Source organism: Haliotis asinina, chromosome 3, assembly GCF_037392515.1.
Source record: "Haliotis asinina isolate JCU_RB_2024 chromosome 3, JCU_Hal_asi_v2, whole genome shotgun sequence".
In the NCBI taxonomy this organism is placed as follows: Eukaryota; Metazoa; Mollusca; class Gastropoda; order Lepetellida; family Haliotidae; genus Haliotis; species Haliotis asinina.
Genome location: NC_090282.1, coordinates 43,795,574 through 43,807,140, shown reverse-complemented (window position 1 = coordinate 43,807,140; position 11,567 = coordinate 43,795,574). Strand labels below are relative to the sequence as shown.

General features: G+C 36.3%; 1 protein-coding gene across 2 annotated transcripts; it reads left to right on the top strand.

The window, feature by feature from the left end:
- The first annotated feature begins 3,081 nt into the window (after nt 1-3,081).
- On the top strand, nt 3,082-6,188 carry LOC137276863 (major facilitator superfamily domain-containing protein 3-like). 2 transcript variants are annotated; one of them, XM_067808510.1, is made up of 5 exons: nt 3,082-3,131; nt 3,644-4,484; nt 4,841-4,988; nt 5,313-5,437; nt 5,876-6,188. In XM_067808510.1, exons 2-5 carry the CDS (start codon nt 3,710-3,712, stop codon nt 6,178-6,180), a joined length of 1,353 nt encoding a protein of 450 aa, XP_067664611.1. In that variant the 5' UTR covers nt 3,082-3,131; nt 3,644-3,709; the 3' UTR covers nt 6,181-6,188. The 2 variants fall into 2 exon arrangements, with proteins under 2 accessions (XP_067664611.1, XP_067664610.1); XM_067808509.1 differs by lacking the exon at nt 3,082-3,131 and having other exon boundaries at nt 3,655-4,484; nt 4,841-4,982.
- Nucleotides 6,189-11,567: the final 5,379 nt, after the last annotated feature.

The following is an 11,567-nucleotide window of genomic DNA, read 5'->3' as shown; positions in this document are numbered from 1 at the left end:
GTTGCTCATCCTGTCAACCATCAGTTTGCCTAGTGTAGTGCAACACCATTATTGTTGGTGTGCCTATGGCATGGTAATATTGCACAATATTTAGCTATATCCAATGTCACCTTGATCATAATTCTTGTTACTTAGCACCATATGTCAGCAAAGATATACACCTGCATTCTTTCCTACATTAGGACTACACACTACAATGTGAGTCTGCTGGTGGGCCTCAAAGGTTCTCATCATATTTATATCACAAATATATGGAACTTATAGAGTGAGTGAGTGAATGATCGATCGATTGATCGATGTATTGATTGATTGATGTAACTTATATAGAAGTTACACCAACAATCCCAGACAATTTAAAAGTGCTTTGTTGTAACGCTCAATTACCTTTATTGTAGGTGTGTCCTGAAGTACCAACTGAATGACTATCAGTCTTGCATGTCTATCTCTCTTATTATGATCACCCATTATGAGCTGCACAGAGTTCAACTTTAAGACAACCGGTGAAAATGTAATCTTAATTATTTATGATTATGATGACTTTGCAAATTCATTTTCATTAGTTGATTTTCTAATTTATGATGGACAATGGCCAAATAAGTGTGCATTCTGTTGTCTTCAGTATATCATAACTATGATGCATATCATTTATATATGAATATCATGTTATTAGAAAATACTGATGTTGAGTGCTGGTATCTTGGACACCATTGTATCAAACTTGTTGAATGTACAGTTTGCTTCATGTTAATGTATGGAGGAGTTAGTTTGATATCTGAAATGATGATGTACATGAAGTATAAGGTATGGAAGGTAGAATGGTGTTGTGTATGGTTCATACTGAAATGTCTATTCCCACAGGGTACACAACATTACAAAATTATGCTTGTAGATTATGGGAATGGGGGGAAAGGAGCCATCAGTTTTGTACATGAGGGTTGGGGGGTTGGGAGTTTTGTGAACAGTCCCTTTTTTAACAATGTTGATTTTTGTTTATGTGGCTGAATAATTCTACTTTGCATTGGGATTTCAACCATTTTCGTAGTGTGTCCTATGTTATGTACATCCTTTGTGTTTTGAGAAATAAGTCAAGACGTTCACCATCATAGCTATGCTTACTCATCTTGGTTATCACAAACTTAACACAGAACTTCCCTCACTCATGCACTTGAAGTCGACCAGTCATTGACAATTCTGTAGAGATCCACTTTCAAACATGTGATTTGGTATGTTATATCTAACCAGAAAACCTTTTGTGAACTTTCACAAAGACAGGTGTTTTCTAGTGGAAGGCATTTTTAGTGTTGTTTTTGTTTATGTGACAGTTATTTTAGGTATTGTGTCATGTAAACCAAAGGACCTGTGAAAGTCTGGGGTAGAATAGGCCTTCAGCAACCCATGCTTGCCAGAAAAGGTGACTATGCTTGTCATAAGAGGTGACTAATTGGATCAGGTGGTCAGGCTCACTGACTTGGTTGACACATGTCATAGGTTCCCAATATCACTGGATTGTCGGGTCCAGGCTCAATTATTTACAGATTGCTGCCATATAGCTGGAATATTGCTGAGCACGGCGTAAAACTAAACACACTCACTGTAAACCAAAGTCAAAACAAAACCATGGTGGCCAATTGGTTTGTGGTATTTACGATAGCACATTCATCATTAATACGTAGTAAGTATTTGCTTTTTCTAATGGAAATCCAAGAAATTGTTTAAAGTAGACTAGACTCTATGAGTACTCTTGATCTGTTAGCATTACTTTTAAGAAATAAAGGTATGATTTAAAGCTGTATATTACTGTTTCAAGATAAGGAGGCAAGTCACATATTAACTTTTATGTTTCAGATTATTAATGTTTTCCATATAATCAGCATTTTGTTTTGTTTGTTTTGTTGTTGTTGATTTTGTTAATGCATTGTTTATAATGTTTGTTTAATGACATCTGTCACCACAGAAAGTACGTCCTCCAACTACTTAATAACATGTACACTCCATGTCACTAATTCGGCACTTATGTACTCACTGTTCAGCATGGATGATCTCACAGTATTGGTCAGAAGATGAGCTTTGATTTATTTGATTTCTCAGACTTTTACAAACACTCTTTGAGAACAGAGTGTACTCTGTTTCCCTTTCATGTCAAGGTAGTCATTATCAGGTAATAATCCTGCCACAGTGAATATCATGCCTGTCATATCTTTGTACTCAGGTCAAAGTTCAACCTTACATTCATCCAATCATACGCAGTAGTTCACCTGTGAAACGTTTACAACAAATTATGATAAAACAATTAACAAAAGAATATTATGGTTAGAATGACTCTGTGCTTTTATTGATAGATTCTTGAAATGCTCAAAACATGTTTTTAAAACGTGCTGACAAAATAATAACAACAGCACAGATAAGTTAGTCAGTAACAATATGATGCTGTAATGAATTTATCCTAAATATTTAAACAATCATGTCAGTCATCATCCACATCTATGTATTTTCTAACAAACCTATCTGTGGAAATATTTGCCCACATAATTTCATAATTAAATTTTATTTGGATTGATCCTCTATTGGTGTGTATCATATTTTGCTCAATGCCATATCTACTGGTATATTTTTGTAATAAATATTTTGAAAAATCAGTTGTTTTGTCATGTTTTGCATCAATACATGGACATTAAATTATTGCACACACAATTATTACTGGGTCATGCAGAGTTATGTTGAAACACATGGAAAATGCTGCTTGTAATTTGACAGATAATATTGATTATGAAATCGCCATCCTACAGAAAGCTTACTATTCACAAAACATGTTGAATCTCACAATCTTCATATTATTTTCTCCTACCAAAAAAACTGAACCATCAAAACTATATGCTTTACATATCTGAAGGAAAATTTGTGACTAAGTGAATCTATGGATACGATTAAATATTTATTCGTATATGAAATCAGATTCTCATACAAAACCAAATTACTATTTTCCCAAAATCCATTAAAAAGTTTTGTCGATTCAAGTAGCAAGTGGATGTCGCCCGCATTTAAACAAGCAATCGAAGGGAGGTAATCTAATTGGCCAATGATGAGTTGCCTCCCTTGAAAGATCAGTGATAGGTGTTGAAAACTTGATACAGGTGCTTTTTGTAACACAAACTGGCTGTGTAAAATTCGAGTGTATACACTCGAATTGCTGTCCGAGTCTGTTTGTCAGTCCAAGTGTCGGTCTGAGACACTGACACTGCCAAAGTATTTAATACATGTAACGGTACTGTGGAAGAAATAAATGCCTGACGCTAAACAGTATACAAAGATCGATCAACACTGCCAACAGTAAACAGGGACGATATGACAGGGATTCGGCGAACTCCTGGACACATTTGATTTGAAAACCGGGAAAGAATTCGGAGACACGTTGTTTTAGTTGAAATTGAATGAGAATGATTCAAAATAGTACAAATAAATATTATTGTTAATGGATATTGACTGTCTCAATATTACGACTTACAACTTATACATGGTTTTGAGATTACCTACTGCTGTATGTGATATGTTTTGTCTGTTTCACTTTTCCCATTTTTTAATATTTTAAAGTTCACATACATGTTGATTGTGCTGATATTCAAATTTCCAATGATCCATATTTCAGAGCAATGGACATCCTCAAGATGTGGTGAAAGAAAGAAGATACATTTAGGAAGACTCAGCGACAGAAATGATCTCACAGAATATCACCTTTTTGGCATTCCTGTACTTTGTCCAGGGACTTCCTTATGGATTACAGACGTGGTTCCTTCCAGTCTATTTCCGAAGCCGAGGAATGTCGCTATCAAATGTTGGATTCTTCAAACTTTTATTGACACCATGGATGTGCAAAGCTTTATGGGCACCGTTTGTTGATCGCTTTGCCACCAAGAAGTCTTGGCTAATCTGGAGCATGGTTGGACTGATATTAGCTTGTGTGAGTGGTTCCTTCTCAGGCCCAGACTTCCTGTCTCAGCTAGCAGCTATTTTGTTTTTATTCAATCTCCTCACTTCCACCCAGGATATTGCTGTTGATGGCCTTGCAATCCAGATCTTGTCTTCATCAGAGCTTGCCCATGGTAATATAGCCCAGGTAGTAGGTTATAAGATAGGTGCTGTAGTTGGAGGAGGCCTACTCACATGGTTGAGTGACTACTTGAACTGGATGATGCTATTCCAGTGTCTTGCTGCTGTTTATGTTTTTGCAGTGTTTGCAGCATGGAAGTTTATTCCATCAAATCCACATCATTCCCATGAAGTTAACCAAGTAATTGATAGTGAGATCTCTGGAGAAATGTCACATAAAACTAACACGTTTGATACTGATAATGAACATTCAGTACGACAAAGATCTGGAAATAGTGAAGGGAAAAGTGTGTTCTTATTGATTATCGACCATTTCAAACTTATGTTGATGCCAGAAGGAACAACATGGATAGCAGTTTATGTCCTCATGTACAAGTTGGGTAAGTGTATTTTTTGTTTGTGTCATAAATGGTGAACCACTTACCATCAGAACATGTGAATAATGCAAATCAGATCATGGGAAATAACATAATGCATCTTCACCACCATAATATCTATTACACAACTGTATCATTAAAAAAGTAATTTCCCCATTTTATCATGGGCAAACACACTATTTGCCTGCGCCAATTGACAAGATACATATTATCGATCACTGCCCATCTTTGCCTTATTTTCTTTTATAACACTGGTCAAGCTTCAATTATTGTTTAAAATTGAAGAATTGTCATCACATGTTATATAGACTATGCACTAGGATGCATGTTCCAATGACAAGTGAATGATGTAATTGCAGGTGAGAAGGGGTCACTAAGTATGATTCCCCTGTTCCTGCTGGACCAGGGCTTGCCACCGTCTATGGTGGGACTCTGGACGGGCATGATGGGACAGGTGATATCCATCTTTGGTTCAGTACTGGGTGGGGTCATCATGTCCAGGTGTGGGTAAGTAGATTTTATTTTTGCCCTTCGGCTCTCGTCCTTCATGTATAATTTTGTCTAGCTTGTCAGATGCAAACAAATATATAGGGAACAAATGTTTGTGACGATAGAAACCATTTCTTTTCTGTTTCCACATAATGAACACTCTAAATAACCCATACTTTTGATGTTCCCTTGATTAATATATAGTGCCTCATTCTCCTCTTTGAAACCATAGGTGTTTTTTCTGTATATGCCACAACCTGTGATTATGGTTCAAAGTCCATTTCGGTGACATGATTTAAAGAATGTGATGTTTCAACCAACTCTACTGTTCCTGGTTTCTAGCCAGTCTACCCTCGGCCTCCTGAAGACCCTGAGTATAATCCGGACCATCGTTCTTGTTGTCCTTTGTGTCCTCATCTCTATGTGGTCCTCAATATACCAGACTCCTTTTGCTGCTGCTGTCATAGGTGAGTAATTGGGATAAGACTTCTGAGATCAGGGGTTTCCTTGTGTTCTAAGTGGCACTGATCGTCTATGTTATGCAAAAGTCATTTCATTTCATATATATGTATGTTGAGTGGTATTGAGAGGGTCTGGTCTTATGCCGCTTTTTGCAAGATTTCCCCAATATCACAGCTGGGGACACAAGAAATGGGCCTCACGCATTGTACCCATGTGTGTAGTAGTACACATCCTCAGCATCATGAGTGAAATCTTTAATCACAAGCCTTGTTGTCAGATTACAAATTACAGTGTTGGATGGCCTATTAACACTACGATTATTGCCATCTAAGATGGGTTTCAAGTGGCCATCATTTCAGTTCACTATAGCTAGTGACTTGGGTTTCGGACACACAGTGGCCTTGTTTTACTCCATCACTAATACCCTATGCTTTCACTTTCAGCTCTGATGTTGATCATGCTTCTCATCAGTGGCTACATCACAACAGCAACCTTCACACTAATGATGGAGTGTTCCCAGAGGGCACCAGTATCTGTGCAGGCAAGCCACTACACCACCCTGGCAACCCTGGAGGTGCTGGGCAAACTGACTTTCTCCGTAGTCACAGGGTGGATCACTGATATGACCAGCTACTCAAGTGTATTCGTTCTGTTCACATGTCTCTCTGGTGCAATCATTCCTGTCTTCAGATATGCCCCCAGCATCCTTGTACAGAGCACTTCTCATAGGAGGAATAAAAGTCGATAATACTAAAAGTCTGGATGCCTTGTTTTGCCAATACATCAAACACATTGTTTACTTAAAGATGTATTAATTTACTGAACAGATTTAACAATTCATATCTTACTATTGTTATGACTCAGTCATTGTTATTACTAGCATTCTGTCAGATGTTTGTGATTTGTACATATACCCAGGGTCCATAACAAACTGTTATAGAATCATCTTCTAATTTGCAGACATGCAAACAGCTTTTGAAGCACAATTATGCTGACTATCATAATCATAGCATCATTTCACATTTCGCCAAGGTTTAATTTTGTCTACAGTAAATGACCAGTGACCTTTCTTAACTATCTCTTAAAATTGTTTGTGCAGAGTTGCACCCCCTTCCTTGCCACACAAACTTCTGTTGTGGGTCAACATAGTTACTTCCAAACACACTCATTCTCTGGGTATGATGAGAATCAACAAGTTAACAACCAGAGCTGAATTTCACAAAACGACATCAGCGCTTGCTTTTACATTAAGTTACAACAGTTATAATGGTTCTCATAATTAAACGTAGTTACGACAGTCATGCAATTTTGTTGCTTCTTACGACAAACAAGTGCTGAGCATCTGTTCCAACCCAGGTCACCAACCATGATTGTTGAAGCAATAGGACCCATCATGCATCAGCCCCAAGATGCCTCAGGACCTCAGTCACATCAGCAGGATCAATGAGTGTTTCGTAAAAAACTATTACCTTCAACATATGCTCATGGATATATTCAAACATTAATACTGCACAACAACAAACAACCATTTAGTTATGACAAAACAATACTTTAATCATTAGAACAATTAAATGATTTTATCACAGCCTGTTGCTAGAACTTGTATCACAGTGTAGAAAACGGCAGGATGAACCTGGCAACAACCAGGTTAACAGACAACATGGCAACAGGGGACTACTGTATTTACTTCCATCACAGTCTTGTCTAAATATAATATCGTGACATACCTGAAGGATTTCAGCACTGTGTATTCATGTTTATTCTTTATCAAACACTATTAAATCTTAAAATATTTCAAAAAAAAAAACTTCACTGGTCACATAACTGTGAAGTCACAGAACTAATGTAAGAAATCTGTTCTGTTTTTGGCATGTAACCAATGCAGTCCCTCTATGCTATCAGGAAACTGTATGATCTGCATATAAATACAGCAGTAGTACAAAAATGATAATAACACATCTAGTCATTGTAATGTGCCGGTGTAAAGTACTTTTACCATGTAAATGTTATAATAATTACGTAATTAATGATATAACATGACTTTCTTATCTTACAATATAAGTTTCTGTCCACCATATATATTGTCAACAAAATTTCCAATCTGAGCCATATAAACCCAAGTAGACCTAAGGTCTTCTTTTATTAGCTAACTATCAAATATTTGTCAAAAAACTGAGAGCAAATCAGGGAGAGAAAAAAAGGAAAATAAGTTTCAACATCCAGATTTGTTCAGCAAATATTGAATGAAAACCATTCACTGGTCACACTGTCAAGAAAGTACAACTGCCAAACGATACTTGTCAGCACAAGCATGTTAAATTTCGACTTCATTGCTTGTAGTTTAAGTGTGAGGATTTTAGAGAATTTTGGAGCACAGTGAAAAGGTGAAATAAAAGAGGAAAATCACACTATCCAGAAACACAAGCTGAACTCCACTTTTCACAACATATATACCCTATACCTCTCACACCATGTGAGCAAAAAACTGTAAGATACACCTCTATATTAAAAATACTGTCATGCAAATCTATGAAAAAAAGTGAAATCACAGAATCAATGAACACCATTTCATGCATTTGTCCTCGTAGACTTTTTCCATTGACATGACTCACCTTGGTGAAAATGCTTAGTCTGTTGGTGATGACAACATATCTTAGTACATATCTTAGTACATATCTAAGTGAAGCATTATCATTGTGCACATGCCTCAATAAACATGCTGATGTACACAAAGCAACAACAAAAGAAGCACAATTCCATGTAACATCACTGAGATTCATTTGCAGAGTGGATTGAACTCTTCAGCTTTGTGTCCTTGCCAAGAGACTCTCTACTCAAACAAAAAAGATATCACACAACAATTACTTTGATTTACTTTAAAAAAAATTGTACAGCTTGTTAGTTTTTAAGCACCACACTCGCACACAGTCTGTAACATGGTGATCAAAGTAGAGTTTGGTCCAGAGAATTCATATCTTGAACATCACAGGGAAAGAGTGACATGTGAACAATGAAGTCCCCATGTCTGGCCACCCATTTCATTTAGTTGCCCAGTGTAAACAATACACAGACAGCAGGACAGTGAAATAGTAGAAACACCATCAGTTAATATGGAGATTCCAATTTCAATGAATCTGTTGGAGTTTAATTTTTCAATTATACATGTAACAGTTCATTTGTCATATATCACATATTTTTAGGAAAAGGTGTGGATCTTGACAAGTTTTAAAAGCACTGTTTCTAGTTTTATTTCTTTCAACATTTGCCACCGGTTTCCATACCAGGAGTAACAGCACTTGTATAGCATCCATGCTACACAACAACAACCATGCACTTGTTTACATGTCTTTTTCTCAAACCGCACCAAAAAATGTTTTGTTCTCCACAATCCCCATCCTCCCCAAGCCATGGGGCCTTCAGAAAAACGTGCAATCTACAACTGTAAGTCGTCTCCATGGTGGAAACGTTACATATTTTTGTTTCCCTAAGTGCCCACTTCAGTTTGTCAGACTCAAATATACAGCAAGTGGTCTGGACCAGTTACACTCAGTTATACCTGCCAGTTAAGTATGAGCATGCGTGTTATAAACATTGCTTACAGTATACTCATCCATTCACAATTTGTATGCATACAGCATTGCAAAATTTTTCACCTTGAACCCTGTTGATTCCATAACAATCATGCACTTTATCTAACCTTGGGTTACATACCATTTGTTATCTGCATGGAATAAAAAGCACACTAAAATGAAAAATAGTTTCTAGTGTAGATTTTGTATTAGCATTTTGTCTATAAAAATAAGTCAATTTATTGTGGGTAATGAGGTAATGTATGATTTCTGCACATATTTGGCCATGTATTTAAACTCATACACCTTTGGTTTACTGACATACACCTGTAATAAAACAGTAACAAAGTGTCTTGAGGATTAGCGAACCTGTAGTAGACAAATTGAAAATTGTGAAAGTGGTGAAAGAGAAATGAAGGTATCAGCCCACATTATAGGAACACTGTAATAAATAATCCCTGGATGGTTACACAGAATGATAAATAAGTTACACTCACTCTTAGCTAAGATCCACATGGGAATGTGATTGCATGTTAAACACTCAATGACAAAATGTTGGACTACATGAGCCTCTAAATGGTTAACTTTACCATCACATAAATGTAGAATTAGACTGCCCAAAGAAATAAACAGAAAAATAATATTCAGAATATAATATATTTTATATTTTGTTCAGCAAAGATTTAATAAATAGTTGACAGTACCTTGGTATATATACATACAAAACGTATCAGCTTCAAAACATGAAATGAAACCATATAGCCTTCATAAAAATAGAAGGCTCCAACACTTTGAAAAAATGTGTTGAAATTCATAATAGTGAGACAATGATCCCAAACCACAGAAGTATAACTAACCTATTTACATTTTCTCTGGCAACAAAAACAGGTCACAAAGTCTTACAAATAGAACCAACAAGAATAAAGATCGTAAAAATGTCATAGCACTTTGTGTTAAAGGTGTTACAAAACAAAACAGTTACAGATGTGTAATGAAGAGTAGTGAGTGAGTGAGCAGTCTAAATAATTGAGTCTGGACCAGACAATCCAGTAATCAACACCATGAGCATCCATCTACACAAGAGCTAACCAATGACATGTGTCAACCATGTCAGCAAGCTTGATCACCCAATCCCGTTAGTCACCTCTTATGACAAGCATAGGATACTGAAGACCAACTCTAAACCGGATCTTTAAGCATAATAATGAAGTGTAATGACACCAGTTCTAAGTCTGATATTAGAGAAGACATGGTTGCCTTCTCGTAAACTGACTTGATGTATTGGAAGAATTAATTCAGTGAAACAATTTTTCCCTACTCTTTCCGTATGTTTGTGGCAATCATGAAACTTGTGCTTCAGTCTAGAGGAAATTTGCCATTATTGAAAAATAACTATTTTGTTTTTCTCTTCAGAACTGACTACCAGTCACATTCTTGCCTTCAGCAAGTCAGCTGTGGAAACACAATCTATCTATTATGTATCTACCAATCAGCAGCATTGTGAGATGAAGTAATGGTACTTCTTTGCTGCATTTAAAATGTCAAATCAGTTATAATAATAATGATAATAATAAATCTCACAAGAAAATCCTTGTTCAACATCAGCACAACTGACTTTGTAATATGACAGCGATATGTTTAGTCAATGATATATTTCAATCATATAAAAAATCACTACCTTCCAGGTAATTCCAAACATGAAAATCTTAGAAAATGTTCTTGACATTTAATTTTTTTTCTTATTTTAGTATGAACATATCAGCTGTTGTGTGGCAAAAGGTGCAACATTTGTGGTGCTTGAAGGATTGGTACAACATTTGCAAGGACTGTTGTGATGAGAGTGCCTGTCACTTTCTGACCCTGAACTGTGGGTACCTACAACAATTGCTGGTCTCACACTCAGTGTGCTGATGGCAAATATGTACAGGTAGTAACAGAACTGACCCACACAATAACACAAACTATATTTTCATCCCACAGAGCTTTGTATGACTCTTGTCAGTACCAGTATTTTCCCAGATGTCATCATTTGCTTCAATTGTTTCGTGAATGGGAAGAAATGACCAATTTACTCATCAATGTGCAAGAAACAATCTGCACATCTTCTTATTTCATTTTGTGTCAATTTCCTTTAAATCTGTATTTAATGTTACACACAGACAGTCATCCTTAGAGCACACTTGCAATCCCTGACATCAACATTTAATGTGTACACCCCAGGCTCCACACATTTCTTTCATTACTAAACTTGCAATGCATATACATCACACACTGCCATGGAGCCTTCCTTCACTGCTAGCTGTCTTCAGATGATTATGTTGATGATGTATAGTGATCCTTGTAGCAATCGTTTCTGATGATTCCAGAAAGTCCATCTTTTTTCCCCATTTTTTCAATGTACCCTCAGTTCATTTGCACTATTATAGGATGATAAATTTTGTAATTAAGTACATTTTTTCCAATAACAAACACAACAAAATTCATAATACATGGAAATCCTATCTTACAGAAATAACAGTCTATGAAGTCAGTAAACTAGGAATAAGAAGATCAGTCAGTGATTCTT